The sequence below is a fragment of the Bos javanicus genome, chromosome 13 (assembly GCF_032452875.1).
Source record: "Bos javanicus breed banteng chromosome 13, ARS-OSU_banteng_1.0, whole genome shotgun sequence".
NCBI classification, from domain to species: domain Eukaryota; kingdom Metazoa; phylum Chordata; class Mammalia; order Artiodactyla; family Bovidae; genus Bos; species Bos javanicus.
The window spans coordinates 64,876,648-64,904,426 of NC_083880.1; the positions used below are offsets into that span (position 1 = coordinate 64,876,648).

The 27,779-nt window shown below is 35.1% G+C and overlaps 1 protein-coding gene across 9 annotated transcripts; it reads right to left on the bottom strand.

The window, feature by feature from the left end:
- Positions 1-958: 958 nt before the first annotated feature.
- RBM39 (RNA binding motif protein 39) lies at positions 959-27,529 on the bottom strand. Of its 9 annotated transcripts, none has more exons than XM_061437416.1 (18): positions 27,195-27,509; positions 26,512-26,575; positions 26,213-26,285; positions 24,713-24,762; positions 20,197-20,391; positions 17,619-17,684; positions 17,469-17,522; positions 15,279-15,396; positions 14,814-14,966; positions 12,575-12,712; positions 10,623-10,688; positions 9,518-9,722; positions 8,888-8,965; positions 5,151-5,201; positions 2,876-2,957; positions 2,334-2,439; positions 2,005-2,083; positions 959-1,914 (listed from the first exon to the last, which is right to left on the bottom strand). In XM_061437416.1, the coding sequence occupies exons 8-18, from the start codon at positions 15,339-15,341 to the stop codon at positions 1,814-1,816; spliced, it is 1,122 nt and encodes a 373-aa protein (XP_061293400.1). In that variant the 5' UTR covers positions 15,342-15,396; positions 17,469-17,522; positions 17,619-17,684; positions 20,197-20,391; positions 24,713-24,762; positions 26,213-26,285; positions 26,512-26,575; positions 27,195-27,509; the 3' UTR covers positions 959-1,813. The 9 variants fall into 9 exon arrangements, with proteins under 9 accessions (XP_061293400.1, XP_061293396.1, XP_061293392.1 ...); XM_061437412.1 differs by having other exon boundaries at positions 20,197-20,388; positions 24,709-24,762; XM_061437408.1 differs by lacking the exon at positions 26,213-26,285 and having other exon boundaries at positions 27,195-27,529.
- Between the last annotated feature and the right edge of the window lie 250 nt (positions 27,530-27,779).

A 27,779-nucleotide genomic window follows, 5' to 3' on the forward strand; every position in this document is an offset into this window, starting at 1 on the left:
TGGGTTAAGACTCAACACTCTCAGTGCTCAGGGCATGGGCTCAATCCCTCCCTGGTCCAGAACTAAGATGCCTCATTACACAGCCAAATAAAACAATAAAAAATGGTAGTTAACTGTTTTCATGAGATTAAATACCTGAAGTTACCTTTGCTGGCCCAGTTCCCTAGAAAGAAACCTGCTAGTACTTGATTCAAGAATCAAGTCTTTAATTACAAAGATACTGATAGTTTGGAGAAAAAAAAAAAGTTGTCATGTCTCTGCTACCCAAAAACTGAGGCTCCGTGTTCACAAATAAAGATTATCTTGAATTTTTTTCTCCAGGTTAAATAATTGAAAAGAAATTACAAACATCCCTCAAAAGGGGTGGTAGAAAACTGTGATGCCTCCAAAGTCAAACCAGTTATTTTGATACCTGACTAAATTTGTAATACTTGTCCTTCATCCCTAACAATTTTAAGGGGTTAGAAATCAGGTGAGGAAATCCATATTGGAAGGCGTAACTAGGAGTAGCACCACCTACTCAGAGTCAATCTAGATACAAAAACTTGAAGCAGAGTTCAGAGTATGAATTGGGAAGGGTTGCTGCCCAAGTGAAATTAAAGCTTAAAACTGCAGTTAATTTGGGAAACCACTTTGAATCTACCCAATTATTTAAATAATGAAGCCCGCCTGGCCCAAAATGCCCAGACAACACAGGAGAAACTTAATGCCCAGATTTGAGGCCTGAGCAAACCTGTTTGGCTTTTCTTTGTATCATAAACCCCTCAATTTTTATACACTATCCTAAATAACAAGTCTATTAAAACTAATACAGAGGAATGTAGAGGGACAACTTGAGGACAACAGTTTCACTTAAGTTCTGAAGAATCAACTAATAAAGTCAGAGAAACTAATAGTCTATTGTAATTTCCAAGTTTCTATGACTTTAAAACGTCTCAAAAATGAAGATTTCTTGTGGCCTTTTTAAGAGAATTTTATTTGAGTGGTTCTTACAAAGATTGTTGCAATATGAAAGTCATTTGTTTGATAGAAATATCAAGCTGTCTTGTCAAACACACTGAAGTAACCCAAAAATATATTTCAGAGCTCACAGAGCTTAAAAAGAGCAAAGATTATATGCAACCAGACAAAACCTATTTCTGCATTTCCTATTTCTTGCTCAGACTGCTTTGCTTACCAGACTGTCACTAAACATCTTGAGGAAATGCAGGGATCATTTTGTTTGGAATCTTATGACACACCAGAACACATAATATTTACAAAGAAACTTTTACAGATACATTAATTGAAAAGATACCATCCAGAAATGTATTTTTGAAACCTTTTCTTGCCAATTGATCAGAATGCAAGATGACATGTTAAACAGCCCGTTTAGCTGTCTTGAATTTCCATAAACTAGGTATTCCAGAAACCTCTGCTAAACCATTAACCAAATATCAACATTAGTGAAATGTAACTGCTGTGTAAAAAGTTAGGCTTCTGAAACATTAAAAATATTACATCCCTGTCTGCCTTTTTATGTTAAGCACATTTGTTCCCCTACAACTATTCCTATAGATCCTTAATGTAATTTTCTACATGTACATTTAAAAGGCAGAACAAGAGAACAGCTTTGTATACAGTGGGATTTGCTAGTTAGGGAGAATGAGCACACTGCATTCCTGTTAACATTTTTATTTTTCCAAGGTAACAGGAATTGTATACAAATGACAGTAGACCCTTGCCTCTTTATTTTTTATCTAAATAAAAGATAACTCAAGATGAATTCTCAAGAAAGAAAAAAAGCTATGTACATAAAGGACTATCTTTTCCTTCATCGTCTACTTGGAACCAGTAGTTGTGTTGCTGTCATAGAATCAGGGAAGAGGTTGTGGTAAGTTGGAAGAGGTACATATGCTGCTGTTATCATTTTACCTGTTGAAAGAAATAGATACGATGATTAGCATCTTCACTTAGACCGTCAAAAAAAAAAAAAAAAATCACTCAGAAAAAGGTCAAACTCACCCGCAAACCACCTGCCATGCAATGCATTGACAGCAGCAATGGCTGCAGCAATTGATGGGCACTTCACATACACATTGCCCTAAAATACAACAAAAAATATTTAACGTGCTGTGATATATACAACATGGATACCAATAGGACTATTCAAATTGACTGTACAAAAACAGCTCTATAACCATATAATTGCCCCACTAGCTAATATGTACCTAGAAATTTACTGAAAATAGTTTATTATCCACAAAACTAGCCATGTAACTATCTTCTTTAAGGAAAAACCACAACCCAAGTATGTTTGAAAATTAAACACAAGAAAGTAACAGTTAAAATACCTGAGCTGAATTTTTGTCAACATAAATATGAATAACTCCTCCATGTTTATTACATTCTTCAATCACATCATCTTTAATCTCTGTATCCCATCCAACTTCTTCTTCTCTGTAACAAAGTATTAAGTCCATTAGAACAACTCAAACTGATGAAATAATACAATATATATTCTAATCTATTTTAAAAATCATGGGCCTTTTAAAATGGTTAACTGACATCTTTCAAAAGATACTTATACCAAGTCTATCATCATTTCACAGGATTAGGAACACTATCCTGTTAATACAAATTAAATACTGATACAAACTTCACAGAAAAACTACTAGGTATAAATGGAAAACAAAATGCAAAGTTTTCAACTGAATTCCAACCTTACTAACACATTCAAGGGAAATAGTTATGTGCATAAAAATAACGGCAGTAAAATGACCAGAATTGTAGCAATACTTGAACTATGAAATATGTTGAAACACCCTAAGTAGTAACTTAGACAAGTTACAGATAATTTAAGACCCTTTGAACTCGACCAAAGTAAATTACTTACGTTTGAGGATTAAACATGTTAGAGAGTTGGAAACACTGTGTTGCCAGAGGTTGAACAGAGGCAGCTGCAGCTAATGCTGAAGCTAAAAAAAAAACACCCAAAAAACAGAAATTAGTTTCATGGAAAATGCATCAGAGTATATCCCTATGAATAAAACAAAACCAAATATAACCACTGGACCCAAGTGAAAATAGGGCCATCAGTTCATTTACTAATTCCCCATATTTGATAATGCTATCAAGTATCAACATATATATCAACATTCTATTTTAAAATGTTGCCAGAAAGCAAAGGCAACTTAGTATTTCAGATAATTGATCTTGAATAAATTGGGAATTTTATCTTTATAAGGGAAATTAAACCTCAGGTGTAGCAAATATTAATTCAGTTAGACAAATATCAATACAGTTCAAGGAAACAGTACTGACTGTTAAGAGTTTATACTCAGGGGGTGATGAAAACACAATCTTTAAAATCCTGACTAAATCTAAATAAAAATTTTGTTAGGTTATCTGCCCATGAATATATAGTCACATATTTTCTTATAAATATACAACCATTTTAAGAAAGGATGACATTTAAAAAATGATATACATAAAAATCATCCAAGCATTTAAAGATTATTAAAGATTTAATATCCTGGGACTATAAAATCTACCACAACAAAGTCTCACAGTCTTGAAACACTAAAAAGAGTAACATGTATCTCTAATAGTCACTGTTGAAAATTAAAAAAAAATACTGATACTAATATTTAGGAGCAAATTTAAACCAATATTGGTTTTAATTTTGAAGTGACAGCATTTTCCAAGACATTTGATCCATTGCTTTTACGTGACTTAAAAAACATTACCAGTAACTGATACAGAACTCACCGTAATCATAATATTTGATCAAATTTCATTCCAATACATAACAATAAAAAAAGCTACGGATAAAACAGTACATTAGAAATTATGGTACTTGAACAATAACCTGAGAAGTATCAGAAATATTCCATTGAATAAAAATTAGGGCTGTGCATGAATACATCATAAAAATTTCTGGTAGAATAACAACTGCTTTTCACTTCTTTATTTTGATAAACAAATATTTGTCTTTCATAAAACTATGAAAATAAAAATACTGAAATAACTAACGTCAAATTCTACTGGAGAAATTTAAAGATGCAAGTGTGCCTGTAATACAAAAAAAAAAAAAAAGAAGCCCACAGTGTACCTTATCATAAAACAAAGTAGTATGCTTGGAAAAAATACTACAAGGTCATTATAGACTATCAATACTGAAAAATACTAGAAAATGTATGATGCAAATATTCCAGCTCAGCCTAGATGAATGCAGAACACAACGAATTCAGCATAGAAATATATAGCTAAGGAAAATCCACCAATTCTACTTTCAAAAATCTGTTAGGAAAAAAAAAGATTGAATACAATTGTCTCATTTGCCAAAAAAGATACACATTCAATTCCTGACTGTCGAGTAATAAGGATAGACCTTTATAATACAGATTTACTCAGAAGACTTTAAAGTATATCCTGTAAGATTCCAAATTACTGTAACAGAATACTCTATAAAATGGCAGAATTTACTTGATAATAAAGACCAAGAAAAAAACAGGTTATTTATAAACTGTTTCAAACTCTGAAATCTGCATGCAACTTAGTTCTGGATAATCTTCTCATTGCTTGGTACTGTTTATAGTAATGGAGTAAAAACAAATGATGCAACGAAATTAAAACTCGCATTCGTTAAAATGATACTAGATAATTCTAAAAAAAAAAAGATACTAGATAATTCTAAAGATTACATTCAAAATTGGGAGTCAACAGGAAGTTGCATCCTATCAGTGATTTGTTAATGCAAATCACTGGAGTTAAGTTATTCCTGACCTTATTCAGACTCCCTGTCTACTTAAATGACAAGTTTCATTGTCTGGTATCTATATAAAACTTATAATCAGAACACAAAGATAAGCATACAAAGCTGAAAAAAACTCTAAGTTACAGCAAAAAAAAAAAAAAAAAAAAAGGCACAGACATTTACCATCTTTATCCATGTAACTCTAATGATGCATATTAGGCCTTCTTTGTATGAATTACCAGATAGCTTATGGTTAATGACACTGTATGTCATTCTGACAAAATTGGGCCAAAAAGACAAACTACAATAATAATGATATATGTATACACACAACTATGTCTTATACTACATTTATATATCCACTTTAAAAACAAACGAACAACAAAAAAAACAAATAAAAAACTCAACTCACCTTCAGTCTGTTGGGAAAGTCTTGTTTGCAAATCTATAACAAAAGAGAATTCTACAGCTCAGTGCAGGAACAATGAAGAGCCTCAACTAACAGGGTAAATGTCAGGAGAGCATTAATAAAAGAGGACTATGGTAGCAGGGTTTATCAAAACGAACTTATAGTAAAACCTGGCAGCCAAACCTCCTTCCCCATTCCTCATTGACAAGGCTTTGGGGCCTTTTTCTTTTCCTCCTATCCTAGGAAACTTACTTATGCCTTTCTCTTCCTAGTCCTATAACTCTTTCACATCTCAATGGATTCCACTATACTACTATTCATTTGGGAATAATGGGAAATGGGGAAAGGGAAGCACACCGGTCAGAAAATGCATGAAAACCCTGATCTTGAGAATTCAATTCCAAGTACTTGGGTTATTCAACTTTTTATTATTCTATCAGTGTCGGTAAGCATTTTACATTTAAAAGTTACTAGTAAAAGAATAAATACTGCAACAGTAAATGTCAAACACTGTCAATAAGTAGTGACACTACTCTAACCATATGTATATACTATTTTTTAAGTCCTTTAAGTTTTAAATTGTCATGTCCAGCCCAGAAGTTGATAGTTTTGTTAGGCCTGGTTTCCTAGCCTATTTTGAAAATTTAATGAGGCATGAATGAAATCTAGTTAGATTTACTATAATCTATGTATTACTAGAAAAATTTAAGCATCTAGTCTCTATTAAAAATGAACATAATAGTGATTTCTAATATAATTTTCTCATATATAATCATTAAAATTCTACATGAGAAGGCAAATTAAGAGAAAGCTGCAGCTTTCTTAATTTCAAATGAAAACAGAAATATGAATAGTAAACAGAATGTCATAGTATTTAAGCTATCTTTTTAAGTTTAAAATAATACAACAAAGAAATTGGATTCCATTACCTAATTTTCAATAACATGTGACTCAGTTGCATACTTTATTACTATCTGGGTTTCTTGCTGAGTATAGAAAATCATAAAACATGGGCAAAAATGAAAAGGGATCAGCAGCCCAAGTCATACAGGGATGTAAGAATACCTGGGTCCTAGGTGCTCAAAATTGGCATCTCAGGGAGTTGAAGAAATGTAACTGGTGTATACTGAAGGAACTTGAAGATATGATCATAGGAATAAACTTTAAATTTTAACACAATTTGTTTTTTTTCCTAAAATGGGAAAAAATGTATAAGCATCAGAAATCCATGCTATATTAAGTGTATATAAATCAAAATTTCAAAAATGATTCTTCAGGTCATTTGTAACCAGTTAGGAAACAAAGCATGGGTTTCATAAAGATAAGAACTTATCTTAGAAAATAGCTATTATACTTTCAGAACAAAAGACACGTTGATATAGGGATGGGCCACTCTTGGGTTTCAAAAAACAGCTTTAAAGAACTTAGGAGACCAAGCCCCTCAAATACATTAACATTCAGCGACTTAATACCGAATGTGTACAATTTTAATGACAGTCAAGAGAAATATACCCAGTTATGCAAATATGTGATTACTAATTCAGAATAGCAATTTATTGGAAGTTCTAAGAAAACAGACTCATCTATCAATGAACAATGGGCTTCCCTAGTGGCTCAGCCGATAAAGAATCCGCCTGCAATGCGGGACACCTGGGTTCAATCCCCAGATTGGGACGATCCCCTGGAGGAGGGCATGGCAACCCACTCCAGTATTTTTGCCTGGAAAATCTCATGAACAGAGAAGCCTGGCAGGCTATATACAGTCCATGGGGTCACAAAGAGTTGGACATGACTGAGCAACTCATTAAGTACAGCACATCAATAAATAATAAAAAGTGGGGGGAAAAAGTGGGAATATAACAAATAGGTAACTATGTGGCTATTTTTTAAGCAACCCATATGGGTGTTTAGCATTATCAGCCTTAATGTAAACTACACAATGAATGTGCCCAGGCAAGTGTAATCATTCTTCATTCACCAGAAGAAAGAACTGAGGGAAGTAACGTCCACAACACAGAGTATCTATAATTCGGCAAAGATACTGTTAACAAACCAAATCAATATACTGGATACAGCACCCAGGATATAAGGTAAGATTGTTTAAAAATGAATTGTGTGTCTTTGTATTAAATCCCTAAAGGAATCAGCCTCTATCGAAAAACCAAGACTATGGTAAATCATCAAGCATTTTTCTAAATTATTCAAACAATGACCTAACAATGGGAAGCAATAGGAGGACACATGTTTTCAGAAAACAGTAACTGAAAACCAGAGACTACGATGTATTTCTGCAGTGATGGGTTTATTTAGTATCTTCAATTACACTAGGTGGCATTCAATAACTACGTGTTCACTATAAAGAAATGAAATGACTAATACTTGTTCAAAAAGTCAAACCAAAACAATACAGAAAAACCTGGAGTCACCAAATGACTCTTAATTACAGAAATGCTTAATAGTTGCAATTTTTCTTATGTGGATACACTAGCATGGTTGTTTATAAAGAACTTTACCTATCGGATTTCAAAATTTAAGTCAGTTTGAGAGGAACCATGAGACGCTGAAGAGAAAACAAGCTCTCAAATATTCAACTAAAAAAAGGAAAACACAGAAGCGCCCACAATAAATAATAATATAGAGGCAGAAATAATCTTGTCTCCTTTAATTAATGGGTTTTCAATTGAAACGGAAATCATGAAGCAATGACATAGAACTTTCCCTATATTCAGATGTGGTACCACGATCCTATATATTTTACGTATTGACAGAGTCTCACTTTATAGCTAGATAAGATCATAGGACCAATGTGTAACTGAAAATGACCATACTTTCTTAGATTAGTGTTTGTCATCTGAAGTCCAATACAATGGTTTACTCTCATATATTCTGCAAGCAAGTCTTCTAACATTAAAATTTAATGTTATCTTAGCTAATAGATTTGGGTTAATTTCAAGTAACTGAGCCACAAAAAGACAAAAAACAAAGTGTTCATAAACTAAGCCCATTGTTACATAATTGTAACAAACTATCAACTCCCTTTTCCTTCCCCTCACCTCCCTAGGAACTTCATTCTATAAGCCAAAATCTCAAAATACAGTTGGCCTTCACATTTAAGGAATTAGAGACACCAACCATCTGAGTAACTTAAAATACATATGTAACTTTTATTTGGCTCTCCATATCCTTGGTCCTTCCAAAATCATGCTTTTAACCACCATAAATCATATGGTACAGTAGTACTTACTATTGAAAATAAAGGCACATGTCTAAATAACCCTTGCAGTTCAAACCTGTGTTGTTCAAGGGTCCATTGTAGTTATGTTCTAATTAGAAAAGCGGTTTTTTCTGCACTCAATTATTTAAAATAAAGCTTCATTTAAAGGCCTTTAAAATAAAACTTTCTAATCTCAAACATTATAAAACATTTTTCCTTTGAAACAATAGGAGCTTTCTGGTTTTCAACAAAAGTGATACATTTAAAGATTTAACAATTTACATCACTTTCTACTAAAAACAAACTAGTATGCAGGGTTCAATAATACCCTGACATTTGATTATGATCAGTAGCTAAGTCTGTCCTATATCACCGTTTCCTTACATTAACTCTTGAAATTTCTAAGTTAAAAAAGTACTTGATGAATTGAATTCTCAGTAAGTCCTTTTAAATGCAAAAATTTGGAAAATTTTCGAATTAGGTGAAAAAAAACAATGATTTCAAATAGAAAAGATTCAATTCCTACCTGCCACAGCACCAAATGCCAAAGAGCCACTCATTTGCAAAGCTTGCTGTGCTGCTGGCGGGATCTGCAAACCTGTACCTGTAAAAGAATAGGTCTTAATGTTCCTGCTTCGTTAAGAGTGGGAAAATCCTAGTTTTCTGATTGCTTAATACCAAAGTCAATTTTTAAAAATTACAGTGGCCCTTTGGTAGCCAGGTGGGTAAGAATGTTTCCAGGATCCCGTTGGTTGTCAAACTCCACAAATGCTGAAATCCCATATTTAAAGAGCTGTGGTACAGTTTGCCCTCCGTACTCAAGGATACTGGAACCTACAGATACAGAAGGCCAACTGTACAAGCAGGACATAGAGTAAACGCTGCAACTAAAGTAGAAGGGTATTAATTATTATAAAACACAAAAGGAATCCTGTAACGTGTTGTGGCATTCAAAAAGCACCATCATAAAGTAGATTCTTAGAACTTTAGAACTTAAAGGCAAAGGATTTTGCCTATGAAACCATGTGTGCTGCTCAATGAAAACAGTCAACCTCAAAATAAGAAAAAATCATTTTCCATTTGTTTGCATGCTTTTCCAGTTGTTTGCACAGTTATGGTTCTCGTTACTATATTCACAACAGTAGGATAAACTTACCCTCTGCAAGTCTTGCCATTAACTGGAGACGACCAGTTGTTCCCAAGTCAATTCCAGTCCTTTCCAGTTCATCACTGTCCAAAAATGAGCTAGCACTGGAAGCATCAGTACGTTCAGTAACATGACCAACTTTCATGGGCCTTCCTGCTAGCTCAAATCCATTAAGTTGTTCCAAAGCTTTCTTGGCACATTCTGAATCAGAAAACTATACAATTGAGAGGGGGATAAAAGGTAATTACTTATATGCAAGGCAAAGAAACCTCAACTTATTAATCTAGTATATTCAATAATTACATCTGGAAGGATGATAAGAGTAACAAGCTCAGGCTTGTCACATAATGTAATCAATGTAACCTAAATGTAAACTAAAGCAATCAATGCAACAGATTGCTATCTGTTGTACAGAACAGGTTTAAATTTTACTTGAATTTGGATAAGATCCAATTGTAATTTCCTGATAAAATCTGGGATCTATTTTTAAAACTTTATCTATAAAGGTGGCAACGGTGACAAGTATTTATATTTTAAACTAAAAATGTGTTTCCAGTACTTTCCAGGGATAAATGATAATTTGAAAAATTGCTATCATGTAATTGGACTGCAAATGTACAAACTAAATGAACTAACTAAAAGTACAAGTTTACTTTTAAAAGGACACCTCTATTCACAATTATTCCAGCTGCCACTTCATACCCTATCAAGGACAGGGTTTCAATGGTCAGCTACTTAAGGAAATTCTGGTCATGGTATGTCAAACCATATTATGTCTATATTAAAAAGTAAAAATGAATTCCAAAAGACTTTAATGCAACTAACATCTTGGGTCACACTAGTCAAACTGAAGAAGTGACTGCCTTCAATTACATGAGGAGTTGGCTAAACAAACTGTCCATAAACAAGAAGACAGCAAAGTACTTGGAAGTTTTGCATTTGAGAAGATATTTTCAACTACTAAAAATTGGCCACTAACAGCAAACTAATTTAAACCACTTGAAAATAGTAACTTTATCCCTTCCCCACTATGAATAACTAATCAAGTTTTACACTTTGCTACTCAGATAAAAAAAAGTTCAAGTCATTATGTTAATCATGGTTAACTGCTTACCGTAATAAATCCATATCCCTTGGATCGACCTGTTTCACTATCCATCATGAGCTGGATACTTTCAATCTAAAAATGAAAACCACAATTATTATTTACGCAAGTGAAAAGGAGGAGCAAAAAATTTCTTAAAGTACAATTTTAAAATGTCTCCCCTGAAAGAAATCGAAAACATAAAAATCCCTCATGCCCAGAATATCTTCTTTCTAGAGGCCTGGGAACATACTAAGCAGGGGAACAACCTTTAATCTTTCCTAGGAAAAAACACAATCTGAAATTCTTTGGAGAATATGTTAAAAAACCAAATCAACATGTTTCCTTCACATTATGCTAAAATATACCAAACATTAATATGCAATTATGCCAGACATAATGGACTGCCACAAATGTTGGAATAATTAAAAATAACAACTGGATGCGGTTGATAGTTTGTACAACTCTGTGCATCTGCTACATAGTGACTATTCACCTTAAATGAGGGAACTGTGTTATTACAAAGGAAGGAACTGTAGTTACATCACAATATTGCAACAAAGCAAGCCACACAGAGGAAGCATGAAAACTTAAAAATCAACAGCTGAATGTTCTCATTATTAACACTTAAAATAATTTAGGGTTTCCCAATTTAGGCCTTACCTGGTCTCAGGTGGCAAAAAACGGGCCTGCAATGCAGGAGACCAGGGCTCCACCTAGGTCAGGAAGATCTCCCAGAGAAGGAAATGGCTACCCACTCCAGTATTCTTGCCTGGAGAATCCCATGGCTAGAGTAGCCTGGCAGGCTACAGTCCATGGAGTCGCAGGGAGTCAGACACAACTAAGTGACTAACACTTTCTCTATTTTTTCCCAAAACAATTTAACAAAGGAGTTGAGTGGGATAGCAAAAGAAAACAATGAACTATATATCCAAAAGCAATAAAGATTAAGTAGTGGATAAAGTACAACAGGAACTGAGATTTTTATTCATGGCCACACAAAAAGTTTAATCCAGAGCAGCCAGGTAGTTCAGTGATAAAGAATCCGCCTGCCAAATAAGAGAGGTGGGTTCAATTCCTGGGTTGGGAAGATCCCTTGGAAAGAGAAATGGCAACCCACTCCAGTATTTTTGTCTGGGAAATTCCACACACAGAGAGGAGCCTGGTGGGCTACAGTCTATGGGGTCGCAAACAGTCAGACACAACTTAGCCACTAATCCTCCTCCACCACCACACCAGCCTACTGATAACATTTATTCTAAACATTCTTCTAAAATGAGAACTACACTTATCCTGGTGATTATTTTGATAAATATATAGAAATATCAAAAAAGTCTATGCTGTGTACCAGGAAAATAGTGTTGCAGTTTAACTGTACTTCAAAAACAAACTCATGGAAAAATAACATTACATTTGCGGCTAACAGAGGTGTGAGTGGAGAAGAGTTAGATTGAAGTAGTCATAAGGTACAAACTTCCAGTTTTAAGTTCTAGAAATGCAATGTCTAGAACTTACACAGCTATATTTTTATTTACACATATTTACACAGCTATATGTCATAAACTAAGGCTCCAAGAGTAAAGCTTAGAGTAGTCATCACAAGAGAAAAAACTTTATCTATTTCTTTAATAATGTATCTGGATGAGATGATAGATGTTCACTGCACCTATTACAGTACTAATTTCATGATGTAAGTCAAACTATTGCATTTACAGCTGAAGCTTATATAGTGCTATGCTAAAATTATATTACACACTCCTAAACTTTCAGTAAGAAAAGTATCCCAAAATAAACCAAGGGGGGGAAAACCTCTTGCTCCAATGTACATTTTATCATTCAGGTTGACTTTTAAAAAATTCTAATAGAACCACTCCCTCCCATCTCAACATTAGTGTCTTAGAAACATCACAAAGCAGATAAATTATGCAGCTACATTTGTTTCAAGAACCTATTTAGGATCCATTTAAAAACTTGAGACTTACCCTTCCAAATGGCTCAAAAATCCCTCGAAGCATATCTTCAGTTATGTTAAAATGTAATGAGCCCACATAAAGCCTCATAGGTCCCGCACTTCCCTTTTGTAGATTGTTTGCCATTGCTGCAGCTCTGTTTTTTTCTGCCTACAAGTTAGATAAGACAAAATGCACATCAATTTACAATGAGTAAGTACCGTTTTCAACATAGTAAATCCCACACACATCTTAGGTTTGCTTAATTACAACTGATATCAAATTATGCTAAGTGTTACTTCACACATAAAAGGACAAATATTGTATGATTCCACCTCATATGCTTGTCAGTACTGACACTGACTGAATGGTACACCTAAAATGGTTCCAAAGCCAAATTTTTAAATTAAAATTTTAGATTTTACTGTATTTTCCAGTAAAAAAAAAAATTTTAGATTTAAGAGCATATATAAAACTGATAAAGCAGCATCCTGGTATCAGATGTAGTAAATGTAGAAATTTAAGATTACTTCCTGGAACTAAATATACTCATTCACTAAAATGTGTTCTCAAGATCACTGTTACTCAATATACAGTATACCAACTGGCTATCCATCTTAAAGAACTTCTGCAATATAAATCAAACTAAACCATTCAGTTTAGCAGTCATTTTTCTATCAAGTCCTTCTCAAACTAAACAGTTCTCAATTTACATTCTAACACAAACTCTAACAAAGTGGGGCACCACAGGAGGTTAAAAAAATGAATTCAAAACCTCATTTATAAATTTGATTCTTCTCAGCCTTCGCCAGGACAAAGTACACACTATTATAAGGTTTGTCCTCCGTCACATGAAATGAATTGAACAATGATACCCACAGCCTGCTCCTTAACAATTATTTACCATCTGAGCCACCAAGGAAGCCCTGGGCTCCTACTGTTTACCTATAATCAAATGGTACTCAACAATGTTACATACTCCTAAAACATTAGATAGATGGTAGTAACTTGACCAAATTTTGAGTTTAACAGTGAAAACTGCAATTTCACTTCAGACTCGGTTAAATCCTGTGCCTAACTATAAAGTATTAAAAGCTTTTGATGAGCAACCAGATTTTTCAGAAGTTATGTGAAGTACTTATTTCTGGGGTCTGAAAAGGAATGAGCATAACTATACTGTTATCTCATATTGCTCAGAAAATATTTTTAAAATCCTTGGGAATTCCCTGGCGGTACAGTAGTTAGGATTTGGGTGTTTTCATTGCCATGGCCCAGGTTCAATCCCTGGCTGGGGAATGTAGATTCCACAAACCATGCAATGAGACCAAAAAAAGATCTTTAAGATCTATATTCTCCATTTTAAAAAGCTAAGTTATCTGGTAGTCACAGAAACTAACTTGTTTCTTAGTATAAATAGGTACTGATGATAAATCCTAAAAGTATTTCCATATTAGATACTCAGTAGTGGAGAAGGCAATGGCACCCCACTCCAGTACTCTTGCCTGGAAAATCCCATGGACGGAGGAGCCTGGTAGACTGCAGTCCATGGGGTCGCTAAGAGTCGGACATGACTGAGCGACTTCACTTTCACTTTTCACTTGCCTGCATTGGAGAAGGAAATGGCAACCCACTCCAGTGTTCTTGCCTGGAGAATCCCAGGGACAGAGGAGCCTGATGGGCTGCCGTCTATGGGGTCGCACAGACTCGGATACAACTGAAGTGACTTAGCAGCAGCAGCAATGTATTTCAATTTTTCCATATCTAAATGAACTAAAATATTAACCCTAATTTCATTTTTCCAAACGCAACACTCAATCATTGTGAAGAATCAGCAAAGAGAAATTACATTATAATTTGGATTATCTTAAAAAACATCTTCTAAATTAGTCTGAAACATCTTACTTTCAAATGTTAGAATTTCATAAAAATTGTGAAAATATATTAAAAATGTGAAAAACATTCCATTAGAAAGAGGAAAACATGTGCTTAGATGCTTCTATCCCCAAGTCATCACAAATCAATAAAATTCTAAAACAAGTTCAATTCTTCAGCATGAAATAAATATTTACAACTTATATTAAGACAGAAAAAGAGAATTGTGAGAATACAAATACATCAAAGGAATCAGCTTTTTTTTGTTTTTAAAAGCTGTCCTGAGAACATCTAATTCAAGGTAGTAAGAGGTGATTTTATAAGGCTCAAGGCACTACAACACGAAGCAACAGCAGGTTTCTAGCACTATCAATGCTCGAATTCTTAAATAGGAAGTTACCTGTGATGCTTGTACTATGATCGGCACTCCTAAAACCCGCTGACCAGTTAATCCTATTGCTAGAGGCACTGAGCTAACATCAACAAACTCCACATAAGCAATTCCTTTGGAACGTCTTGAATTTCTGTCAGAAATCATCCTCACATCACGAACCTAAAAAGAAAACACACACTTAACACAGGGTTCTGTTTATGCAACCATTCACAATTAAGTATAATCATTTCAAAAGACAAGAGGCACATAAACAATATTATGAAGCAAGCAATTAAAAAGAGGCAAATTCGTAGGCTCAATTCATTTATCAAAATACATCAATTTCTAAAAATAAACATAAATTCCCTAACTAAATTCCACCAAACACATTTGGTTTAGATTTTTTTCTCATTTCATCTGTCACACTGACAATTATTAAACTGTGGCTTGCAACTTCTACTTAAATTAGCTCCATAGATAAGCTTAGATTACCTTCCCAACTGTAGAGAAAAACTCTTCCAAATCCCTTGGCCGAATTCTTGCTGCCAGCTGCATGCAGAAAACAGTCCTTGCATCTCTTTCCTCAGGAGTGAGATTATCAATAGGCTCCCTAACAGGAATAAAGAGTATAGAATTAACTTTATAACGTCTTTCAAAGTAACATTTAATACCTATTTTTAGTAAACAGAATAAACTTTCCTGAAACCAGTCTGTCACTACCCCAAGCCCATTTTCACTACAATATATAAAAAATGCTCATAAAATAATTCAATGTGACCCAAACGCCTTCAACATGAGTTTCTAAAGTTTCTTCTGATACTATCTTACATTATCAGAACCAAAGTCCATTGGTCTTTCAATCTTACAAATGTTATTCTCTCCAGCATAATAAACAGCCAATCAGAAGCCCAAGAGTTTGACATTCACAATTAATAACCCGACTAGACACAAATGTTTAACTGGTCCAAACTAGCAGAAAGGATGTTTCCCCAAAAAGAAATCATAAAATAAAACTAAGTTTCATAATCACAAACAATAACTTGAAAGTAAACCCCAAATGATGAAAACTACTTTGACTCTATGAGTTGGACAATAAAGAAAGCTGAGCGCTTAAGAATTGATGCTTTTGAACTGTGGTGTTGGAGAAGACTCTTCAAAGTCCCTTGGACTCCAAGATCAAAGATTCAATCCCAATGGAAATCAGTCCTGAATACTCATTAACTGACGCTGAAGCTCTAACACTTTGGCCACCTGATGCAAAGAACTGACTCACTGGAAATGACCCTGATTCTGGGAAAGCTTGAAGGTGGGAGAAGGGGATGACAGAGGATAAGATGGTTGGATGGCATCACAGACTTGATGGACATGAGTTCGAGCAAGCTCCAGAGTTGTTGATGGACAGGGAAGCCTGGTGTGCTGCAGTCCATGGGGTCGCAAAGAGTCGAACACAGCTGAGTGGCTGAACTGAACTGATTTTGACTCTTAAGAATTTTATTTCACCAACTCAGATAATCATAAAGAATAGCGAGGTAGCTGTTTACTAGATTAGATTGGTCTTACTAAGACTACAAATTCAGTAATTGAAAAACACACTTATACTTCTTATAGCATAGAGACACTAACAATGAGCAAATCAAAAGTAAAAAGCAGGAGGTATGGAGACAAGTAACAGTGGGATTTAATTTACTCATATTTACAAATGTTTACACTTCTAAATTGACTGAGCAAACTTAAATGCCCAATAAGTGAGAAAAGAACATAGTAGATGAAATTTAACATCATGAAAGTCAAAGAAAAATAACAATGTCCACTACTAAAACTATTATAAAATTTCACTATGATTAAGGGTTTAATCCTTAAAAATATAAACATAAATATGCTCTTTCTTAACCATGTTCTGACATTCTCAGGAAGTATTTTTGAAACACTCCACCTACAAACCTCAGGTACATCCCTTGGGAAATCTGCAGTTATTTTAAACCTATTACTATAAAACAGAGATAAAAAGCCAACTAGATCCAAAGAATGAGAACTAAAAATGAGTCTTCTCACAAGAGAAAACTATTAAAAGAGTAAAAACTCAATATTTGTTACAGAAACCCTTTAAAATCATTATATGCCAAATAACAAGATACTTAGTTAAAAGACACCCTTTAAGGGAAACCAGAAGTAAAAAACAACCCTATCATGTAACAAAATGTTCCTTGAACCAAAATTGTAGATTGCATTAGGTCAGTCGAGAAAAATACCTCACAGAAAGTCAAAAACAGTAAAAACCACAAGTCAATTCAGTTAAGAGTTTGGAGATTAAACACTTCTCTCATGTAAAGGGAGCCAAATGATACAACTCATGACTATTTTCACTATTTTCCTACAGGAAGTTATTTCAAAAACTCATTATTTCCAAAGGTAAATCAAGTCTGAAGTTTCCAATAGCTACCATTAAAAAATTTTTAGTTACTATAAAGAGCAATAAAAGCACATGAAATATCTACAATTAAAGTGATCATTTTTGCCCATTCTTCTTAGATACAAGTTACTGAAAACTTTGCAATTCACATTAATAACACTAGGACTGCAAACCAAATAATGATTTAATATGATCCAAGTTAGCAAATGTCATTAAATTTTGCAGTAGCATAAAAGCTAAAAATGCAAAAGAAAAGAAATGGAGACAATTACCTCACAGGGCTCTTGTCTTTTCTGAACGGACTTTTGCTTCGAGAACGTCGTCTGCTGCAAAGTTAAAAAATTTCAAAAGTTACCCAAGCAAGTACACCACATTAGTTCCTTGAAAAACAATTTAAACAATTCAGAAGTATGTTTAAAAACCTTAATTTGATGCTATGAGGCAACCCAATCTTTCCTCGGATGGCACTGTTAAATTTTGGTCCGGAGCTAAAAAGGAAACACAAAATTACACTAGTTACAGGGTTAGGGTCTTGCTAAGATCGCGTTCATGCGCTCTCCAGCAAGTTTAACATTGTTTAGGCTGTTTGTTTTCCACCTCAATTATGAAGAGGAAATAAAAGACTTTCTTTTCAACTCTATCCCAGGCAAACTGTTCTTACAGTTATCCATCCTGGACCACTGAGAGGTGCCAAGACCAAAGGTTACAGCCTCAAAATTTTTAATATTCTGAAAATGCTTAAATTTTCAGTCTAGTTTTCTCTGATTACATATTTATGAGTACATTCCTGAGGTTTGGGGGTTGGGGGAAGCACATGTAGTGAAAATTATCCTGAACTTCCCTCACACCAGGAATAAGTATAATTAACAACTTGGTGTGCATCTCTGCAGATCCTTCCTCAGGAATATACATGTTTATATATACATACATATACAATATTCATGTTTTGAGTTAACGTTTTTTGGCCATGCTGCATGGTTTGTGGGATCATAGTTCCCTGTCCAGGGATTGAATCCAGGCCACAGGCAGTAAAAGTGCACAGTCCTAACTACTGGACTGTCAGGGAATTCCCTTGAGAAGCTTCTTTTAAAAAATAGGGGACTAATTCTTTACATTCAATTCCAATTTTTTCACTTAACAGTTAAGTCTCCAAAACTGCACATGAGCATATTTAAGCATGTCGTAGACTTCAGTTCTTAGTGACAAAACAGTCAGTACTGAAGATGTGAGGGAAGTTCATCAACCCCTCAGGAAAATTTCTTTTCAGAACTTGATTATATTAAAAGTGTGTTTTCAAAGCTTTACTCTGTAATTTGAAACACTTTAAAAAGGCCCAGTATTTTATGGCCCTTTTATTTTGAAAGACCAAACTAACTTGAAAGGTCAGGTCAGATGTCTCTTAGTGCTCATCCTGCTATCCTTTACCAGATGGGTAGCAAAATGAAAATATATGGTGGTCCTCAATTCACACTGAGATTTGTTGTCATGGACTCTACATGTACCTATTACACCCAAGAAGTCCCAAATAAAATTGTATTAAACAGGTCCTTTGCAAACCACACTTAAAGTGACAATTAAGAATATACATTTAGTGGTTAAGTAAGTCTATAAGCTATTTTCTTTCTTTCCCCTTTAATTATAAAAGTTCCAATTACTGCCTTGGTAGTTAAAAATCACCTGAAACCAAACATAAGAACCAAGTCAATTTTAAGTCAGACCAGAATCACAGGCTGACTTTTAAGTATCCATCACGGATGAGAAATAACAGTATTCAGAATTATTAATCTTCCCCAATATTAAGTTCATTCTGGTAAAAAAGAATGAAGTAAATTTCGATAAACTGGACAAAAAGCAAAGTATTTTCTCAAAAGAGCACTTAAAACAACACTGTGGTCCTTTTTAAACTGTTACAAAGTTTGTAAAATAATCAGCTAAGAGGACCCTGAAGAACAAGGAGTGGAATCCTTTTCATTGAAGAATCAGAATCAGAAGTCTAAGTGTTACTAACTTTATCTGCTTCAAGTAATACCAAAACATTTCATCAATAGCACTAAGTATTGTGGGTGCTTTAATTTACAACCTCTTCTCATTCAAAGCTTATATCAGTAGTTACGCCTCCTTCTTAAAAGATGAGAAAACTAAAGCTTAAGAATCCTTTTTAACCAAGTGAAAAAGCCAAGGCTCTGATCGAGGACTCTCTCTGAATTCAATCAAATTCAGTTAAAACTTAATTTTAATATAGTCCAGTGCTTACAACAATATATTTATTAATATGAAAGAACATTATAAAGCACTAGGGACTGTTAAGATTCAATCCCTGCTTAAGAGTTGTAAGGCTCTTTCCAAAGTCATCAGTACAGTTTAGCTTTTTAAAAAATAACTATAATGAAACATTTCCAACTGATTCAAATAACCACATCCAAATTTCCACAGTGATTTAACCTTCAAGAGCACTTTTACTGCATTCTTGCTATTAAAATACCTTTAAGATGTGTGATGAGCACCCCCCCACGAATATAAAAAAAGCATACACAAAATTCACAATTAGCTTGTCATTTCAGCTGAAAACAGCCAGACAAGATTGCTAATTAAGTATATGACTAATTATATATATTTATAATTTGTATCCAACTGAGTTTTAAATTTTTAAATAATTTATGTTCAGTAAAGAATACTGTTAATAGCTCACAGACTTTAAGCTTTCACATATTTGGCACTACAATATCAAATCTTCTTTTAAAAGCACTTTAGTGCTTTAGTCTAGTTTGGAATGGCACAGTTAAAATACTTTTAGATGGCAGAAACAGAAAATGTTCTGTATGCCTAGTAAAACCAGTATTATCTGTCCACACACTATTTTTCTACTGGATTTTTTTGATGCCCAAATCCTTATATAATAGTGAGAAATAAAATTCCACAATTCAAATCACTCTGGTTACATTGCTCTGGATACCGAGAGAAATCTCTCAAACCAGTATCATCATAATTATAGTTACATACTAAGGACTTCTGTAGCGGCCTCTGAATCTGCGATCTCGACTTCTTGATCGGCTCCGTCTCCTTTCTTTGCTTCTACTTCGCTTCCTTTCACGGCTTTTGCTCTTTTTCCTTTCTCTATCTCTACTTCGCTTCCGTTCCTTACTTTTGCTTCTTTTTCGTTCATGACTACGACTTCTGCTCTTGCTTTTTTTCCTCCTGAGAAGAAAAAAGTCACCATCATCTTGCTGATTAAAGAATCTGCCAAAATATACTTCCCTTTATGGTCAGAAACATCTTTGTAAAATTATTTTGCTATTTTTCCTATCATACAATGATACATAATAATCACTTATGGAAAAATAATTCCAAGGTAAGGTAAACAACACCCCACCTTTGCCTTCTACTACTGAAAATCAGCAGTCAGCTGATAATGAATCATTTGAGAGAGAGAGAAAGATACTGTAATGATATTTCTTGAGAGTCAGCTATAGCTTTAACAAGGAGAGGACTTGCTGGTAGGTATAAATCCAAATCTGAACTTTTAAACAGAAAGTCCGATCATGTAACTGGCCAACCCAGTATTACTGTAATCCACAAAATATGAAATCAAAGTTAACAACAGAATACTCTTACATCAAGTATTAGTGCTGGATCATACATAAAAATTGTCATTAACCCACTAATTTCTCTTAAGTAAAGCCTATTTTGACCCAATTTGCACATATGAGTATTTTATACTTTCAAAGGGCCATACAAACATCACTGTTTTGGAGTTCATGGGCAAAATTGTTACATATAACAATAAACGACAAACTAACACAGTAAAATGCACTCTGACACTCCTAGACTTTAATGTGACCATTTCAAGTAATTTCTTTTTAAAGTTACAGTGAGTACACCAGATACTGGAGCATGCCATTTTTATGCCAGTTTATAAAGCCTGTGGGATACAATCAACAAGAATCAACACCTTTATAAATCTTTATATTATAAATTTTCAAACTCTGAAAGGTAGAAAAGTCTGTCAGTATTATCTTTTCCTGTTCATTTCTGTATTCCTCACAGCATACCACCCATCTATTTCATACCTCTGTCATCACCTAAATTTTAGAGGTGCCTTCAGATATTTCAATATAAATTGAAAGACATTTCAAATTAAACTTATCCACTTAAAGGTCATTTTGTAGTGGCAAAAAGATTAAACACTGTGACAACTACATCATTTGGAAATTTAACTTAGTCCTTAGCAAAGCAAGCTTAGCACAACAAGCAACTGAAGTCTGCCTCAGAGAACCTGTAAAGCAGGTCATCTTAGAGTGCATTGAAAATAGAAAATGAAGACACCCACCTTCTGGAATCTTGAAACCCACACTCCAATCACAAGGAGATGTAGAGCTTTCCAAGGAGGCAGAAACTTTGTCTAAAATTTCAAGATAATCCACCTGACTGTCAGAAATGTATATGCTAGGTAGCACATGACAGAAAATTAGGCTACACTCATTACTTTTATAGACGTTATCAAAGCAATGCCCAGAAGGGCAACAGATAACATTCCATTTTTGTTACCTAAAAACCTGAAACTATCTCTTAGACTAAAGAATTCTGAGATAGCTATCAAAAATCCTAAATATTATCAAGTAGGGGACAAAGTTAACACTCCATCCCTCACAAAAAGGACAAAGATTTGCTCTGCTCATAGATGGCCCACTGCAAAGAGGCAGCCAACCTTCCAATTTACCTCTTTTAGGCAGAAAATTTATTGTGCCAAAGGAAAAGGACTCAAAAATTGAAGAGCTAATTTCAACTTAAGGTCTTCCTAGGACTTTTCATAAATGAGCCCCCACGCACATCTGAAGGCAACCCCAGACAGGTAAAAAGACAGCAACATACTAAGACATTCAGAAATATAATCCTCTTTATGAAAGCCCAGACAAAAATTTAAGGGTGCAAGAAAGCAGAATACTTCTCTACAATATAATGAAGCTTCAAAGAACATTTATTAAGTTAACTAAAGAAGGGTTATCAAAATCCATACTAATAGTCAAATCCTGTTACAACTTAAAAGGGACTTTCCAAAGTCTTTAGTGGCAGTGGAATTTTGTACTGAACATCATTGAAGTAAATGGTCCACTGGGCTGGGCCTTTGGACTTTTTGGTTATATGGTCTCTGCTGAAAAGGTGTTTTGCTATAACTGGATTTGACCTCTTCCATGTAAGAAGATCTAAATATTAAATGCAAAGTACTCTGGAAAATAAGAAAAAAAAATAGAAAAGTCATTTATTCCAAAATTTATAGATAATCCACACCACAGTAGCCAATATATTTCAACTGTGTCATTTTTTTCTTTTTTAATCCTTTTTGAGTAATTCCAAAAGAGCTGAATGGATGCTGGTTGAGACTTTGCAGAACTGGTTATACTAATAATACTTCTACGAAGGCAAGCTCAGGTACTTAAAAAGGCATACTTTGAGGTCTTGCCAAGTTCAGGGATATAGCTTTTCAGAAAGACTAAGATAAACAATTTGTGTTAAGCTTATTACCTGAAATCAATTGAGTGTATGTACTGAGAATTATACTGTTTTTTAGAAGAAAACATTTACTAGTTAACTCTCAATTTCTCAGAATGTGCATTTTCTTACTACCTTAAAACTACATCCCAATACCCAATGGCTTTTAAAGAACAATGAAGTTTCAGAATGAAAAATCTGCCAACGTGGCACCTTCCTTTGGTTAAGAGACTTAATTTATTCACACTAAAGACTAATGCACAGGACATTGTTTTATGATTTATAACTAAACAAAATTTTCTTCTAAATAACTTTCAAATTAATTTGAAAGATTAATTCCCTTCAGGAAAAATAAGGGAGTCAGCTTCAACTGAGGATGAGAAGTCTGACAGAAATAATTTGTACATTTAAAAAGAAACCAGATGACAGTTGAAGTTTTGTAAATATTCTTTCCTTAAAGACTCCTATGGCCAATTAAAGAAAATTGTCCATTCTTCTATTTAGTCTTGTAAGACTTCACACTTTATATAAAAGCCACTAAGCACCAGCCATTGAGAGCTTGATGCTCAATTTTCTGGTAAAAGTTTGGTAGTCTTTAGTTGCAGGAAGATAACAGGTAAAGATGGTATTAGTAGCAAGACATCTAAAGATGGTACAACAAAGAAAGCATGTGCACTACCAATGTCTTCATTATAGATGAGATCTTTATTGGTCCACTAGGCATGTTATCTAGAGACTGGATAATTTCAATTTATATAGATACCCCTTCCTACCTTTTAATTGCAGAATTGCAAATCAGAACTGTTAATTAGGAAACATACTTTGGTAAAAAGTATAAAATTAAAGGACACTAAACCATGCAATGATTGGTTGGCTGACTGCCTCAAACAATTCAAGACTAAACCCAACTCAATACCCATAACATGTGATTAGTGAAGAGAGATAACAGACTCCCACCCATGCAGAAAAAATACAGGAAATATCCTACAAATTTTACCATTTTTATCAATTCCTACAATACTCTAGGGGGTAAGAATACTGGTGCAGCAAAGCCTGAACAATCCAGTCTAGACAATCTCAACCATTTTATGAAATTTTAACCTACCTTACAAACTTCTTGTGAGATACTGAGGTGGTATACTATGAAACACTTTGAGCTCTTGGAAGAGCCAAAAAGAATCAAGTAAGTGACTCACATTACCATCATTTTTTGTTACGTATTATGAGGTCATGAATGTAACAAAACATTTGAGTATGACATCACAAAAATAATAAAACATCTTAATGCTTATGATATAGAACATGTGATGCTAACATCATTTACTTCAGAGCTAAAGAAAACTCAATAGGATCAAATCTTATAAAGTGCATTTGGTTTATACTATTATTTAAACTTCTTTCACACTGTATTCTGTACTCATCTGTCACTGAGTTCCTATTAAGGGTTAGTTATTTGCACAAATAACATGCATAATTTTCTGAAATTCCATTCTATTAACTCGATCGGAGTTTAAAAAGCTTAAGACAATGAAAGCCATGTAAGAACATTAAGATTAAGAAGTACTAAAGTATGCTGTAACATTATTACAGAAAGAATCTTAAAACATCAAGGAGCATGAATAATTCATAGCTCTGACTCCTTCAGTAATTTAGGGCAAAATACATTCCTCACAGTTATCACCTTCTTTCTAACACATCTTCAGTGGATATAATAGCTTTATTGATGACATTAAGTAATAAATATTAAGCCAAAGTTAACGAATTTTAGACAAGTTCAAATATAAGAACTCCTCCAGATTGTCATGGATGGACTTGGAGGGGAAGATGTCCAATGACACCAATTCCTGAAATCTAAGGAAAGAGTCCATAGTTTTACATCCTCAAATAGTCTCTTCCCAAAAGAACCCACTTTTCTAAAACAGGCAAAGAAAAGCTTCAGGAGAGAACGCTTTAACCACAGGGGTACAACTTAAAAGTCTCAATCATGTAAAGCACCTCCCCCCAACCCAGGTCCCTTCTTGAAACTTACTTTTTGCTACGTTCTTCATGGCCGTTAGCACTGCTCAACTTGTTCTCATCCTAAGCAGGGTTGATAGAAGAACATCATGAGGACGAAGTGGTAACATTTCAAGTTGTCAAAGGGTAAAGGGAATAGGAATAAGAAAATACAAAACAATTTTAAAACTAATTACTTATTTACAGTTTAACATGGAAGGCTATAAAAAAATTTAGATGGATGTATGTTTAACCACTTTGTTGCTTACAAATTAAGTCATCAAGATACAAAAATAAAGATGCATATTAACATGTTAAATTTTCTTATATAGTTAGATATTAAGTTATCCAGATTTACAGTGCTGAAGTGGTTAAATAGAATTTCTATAAAACATGAATGAAGTCCTGTTTTGAGTTTTATTCCATGTGCTATGGCCCCTTTGATCAGTACCATGGCTCTATTTCTGCCTAAGCCCCAAGTGGCCATGCTAGCAGCCAGCCACTATCGATTTCCTGTGACCGATGCCATTCCTGAGATCTTCGCCCATTTCCGTTGGAGGGTTGGGACTGTAAGAGCTTGATGCCACCTCTGTCACACATCTCGCCCTGAAGCAAACAGGGATTCACACTGCTTTAGTAATGTTGACTCCCAAGAACCCAAGAAAGTCAATTAATAATCCACCAGTCCTACTTCCATACCTGTTCACATGGAATTACATCCATGTTAAACTAAGACAGAATCTTAACATTAAAATAGAAAGTAGAGCTTCAAGAGTCTAAGTATTACAAACTAAGTACACTATTCAAAGCTTTAAAGAATTCATCCAAATTGGTACCACATGGTCGAGCTATACACTCCAAAACAAATGTATTATTTTTAAAAGGTTTAGCGAAATGTTTATTTTCAAGTTTGATCACATCAGCTAAAAGGAGTATAGAGTATAAGTGCTAACTTACAAAGCTTACAGTTTGTGACATCAGTGATAACGCATGCATACTGCTATTTTCACCACCAACTGGTGGTGAAAGAATGAAAAGACACTTTACTTTTACTGTGATACTGAAATGGATCTACGTTATTAGCAAAAATAACTCCTTTGTAGTTTTTAGTGTGAAATATTATGGCAGGGACGAATTAAAAATAAAACAATATGGAGAACAGTTAAACAGTCATCAAGTGACTCTAAGTTGTGATATTGCCTCTTTTGCTTTAAATTTTTTCTGTTCAGGGATCCAAGAATTTTAGTAATTTTTAACTGAGCAGCAGATCATCACCTGCCTGTTTTAATATTTACTATCACCAGTCTTATGTATAGGATAAATTTTAAATCTCACCCATTTCTTCTTGTAAGACTTGTCTTATTTAAAGATTTACTTGCCACAGACTGGTTATGCTTGGTTATTCTTGGACCCCTGCTGTTTTCCCAAACCACTACATTCACCTTTTTGCTATACCAAACTGGAGCTGGTAATTCTTAGTTGAGTCATTTTACCTAGGGGACCACGGTACAGCGATAAGTCACTCAATTACTACCTTATGATTGACAGTTCACACTGGAATCAAAGGTGAATTCATGGGAGTAGAGGTGAGATATCGTTAGGCAAGTCTACAAAGAGAGATAGATGGGCATTTATTCATCACGCTGAAGTGAAACTACTGCACAATATTATTACATCAATAGCATATATTTACTTTTGTAAGTTACATGTAATGCATCTCTGATAAGGTAAATCAAGAGGGCTCCGGGGAGGTTAGTTTACATTTCAGCAGTAGTTTCGTGAATAATGCTAAATTAAGAAATAGATAAACCTCACCGACTTGTTTTTTCTCACCTTCTTGTAAGGAGCCTCAAGCATTGCTTCAATATCAATATCGTCTGCCATTTTCTCTAAACGACTAGGTAAAAAGCAAGAATGAAAATTTGGTGAGTAAACAATTTTAAATTGTGCTAAATTTCCTTTTTACCGGACATATTCCAAAACCTCAAAGAGGTGCCACAGAATAACTAAAGCGGGACCACTTTAGTAGGCTTGGAAATTAATCTAAAATGTCCCCAACATCAAACACGCTAGACAGATTAGGTACTGTATTTTTAAAAAGCCTACAGCGCCTCAAAAAACAGAACCCAAGAATCTCGAGCCAAAGCGCCGCTTTCGCGCAAAACCCCGCGCTGCCATTTTAGGGGCAAAGGGAAACTCCCTCGGCTGGGAGGGGTTGTGTGCCAAGGCAGCGTTCGGCTGGCGCCATGTTGGGAGGTCGCGGTCGGCCCGGGCCTCGAAGGGACAGGTCGCCATCTGCCCGAAGCCTCTCTCGAGCCCACGCCACCCGAAAACCCTGAAAAATATTCGGCCGGAAAAGGGCGCGGTCGTCGAAAAGACGACGATTTTTAAAAAACCTCCCCCCACCCACCCCCAACCCGGTCGCTTAAAATCGCCTAAAGAGGGCCCCTCAATCCAGAAAAGAACCAAACCTCAAAAAAGCCCTGAAAATACGCGGGTCCGCGATGCCTCCTCACCTGTGCGGGCTTTCCGGGTCCTTGCGGTGCTCGTATTCAGAAAAAGGGGGGCTGTGGCTGCCGCCGCTGTTGCTACTGTTAAGCCGCTAGGCCCAGGCCGCGGTACCACCCAGCCCGAATTTCGGGCTCAGAGAGCGGACAGGCCCAAGCGAATCTAAAAGAGACAATGGGATTAGAGGAGCCCGCGCGGGAGTTCAGGACGGCGGCTTCGGCAGCTCAGGATCCACCCCTGCGACAGTGTCGGCAAGCTCTCTGAAATGGCGGCCGCAGCTTCCCCGTACTCACAGTCACCAACACACATACACACACACAAACACACGGGGCCTCACAGAGCCCTCAGCACGGGCTCTCGCGAGAAGCACCTCCTAATTCCAGTCCGGAGCAGCGGAAATATCGCGAGATTTAAGCATCGGCCCCCAGCGACTATGGCCCAATCTCGCGCAATGATTGCGCCACAGATATTCCCATCCCCCACTCAGAAAGGCGCCTTTGAGTCCATACTCCAGATCAGCGTCCACATCTCGCGAGATCGCGCAACCTGCTAGCGCAAAGACAGTTGGTACACGTACTGTCAATCTTCCAGAA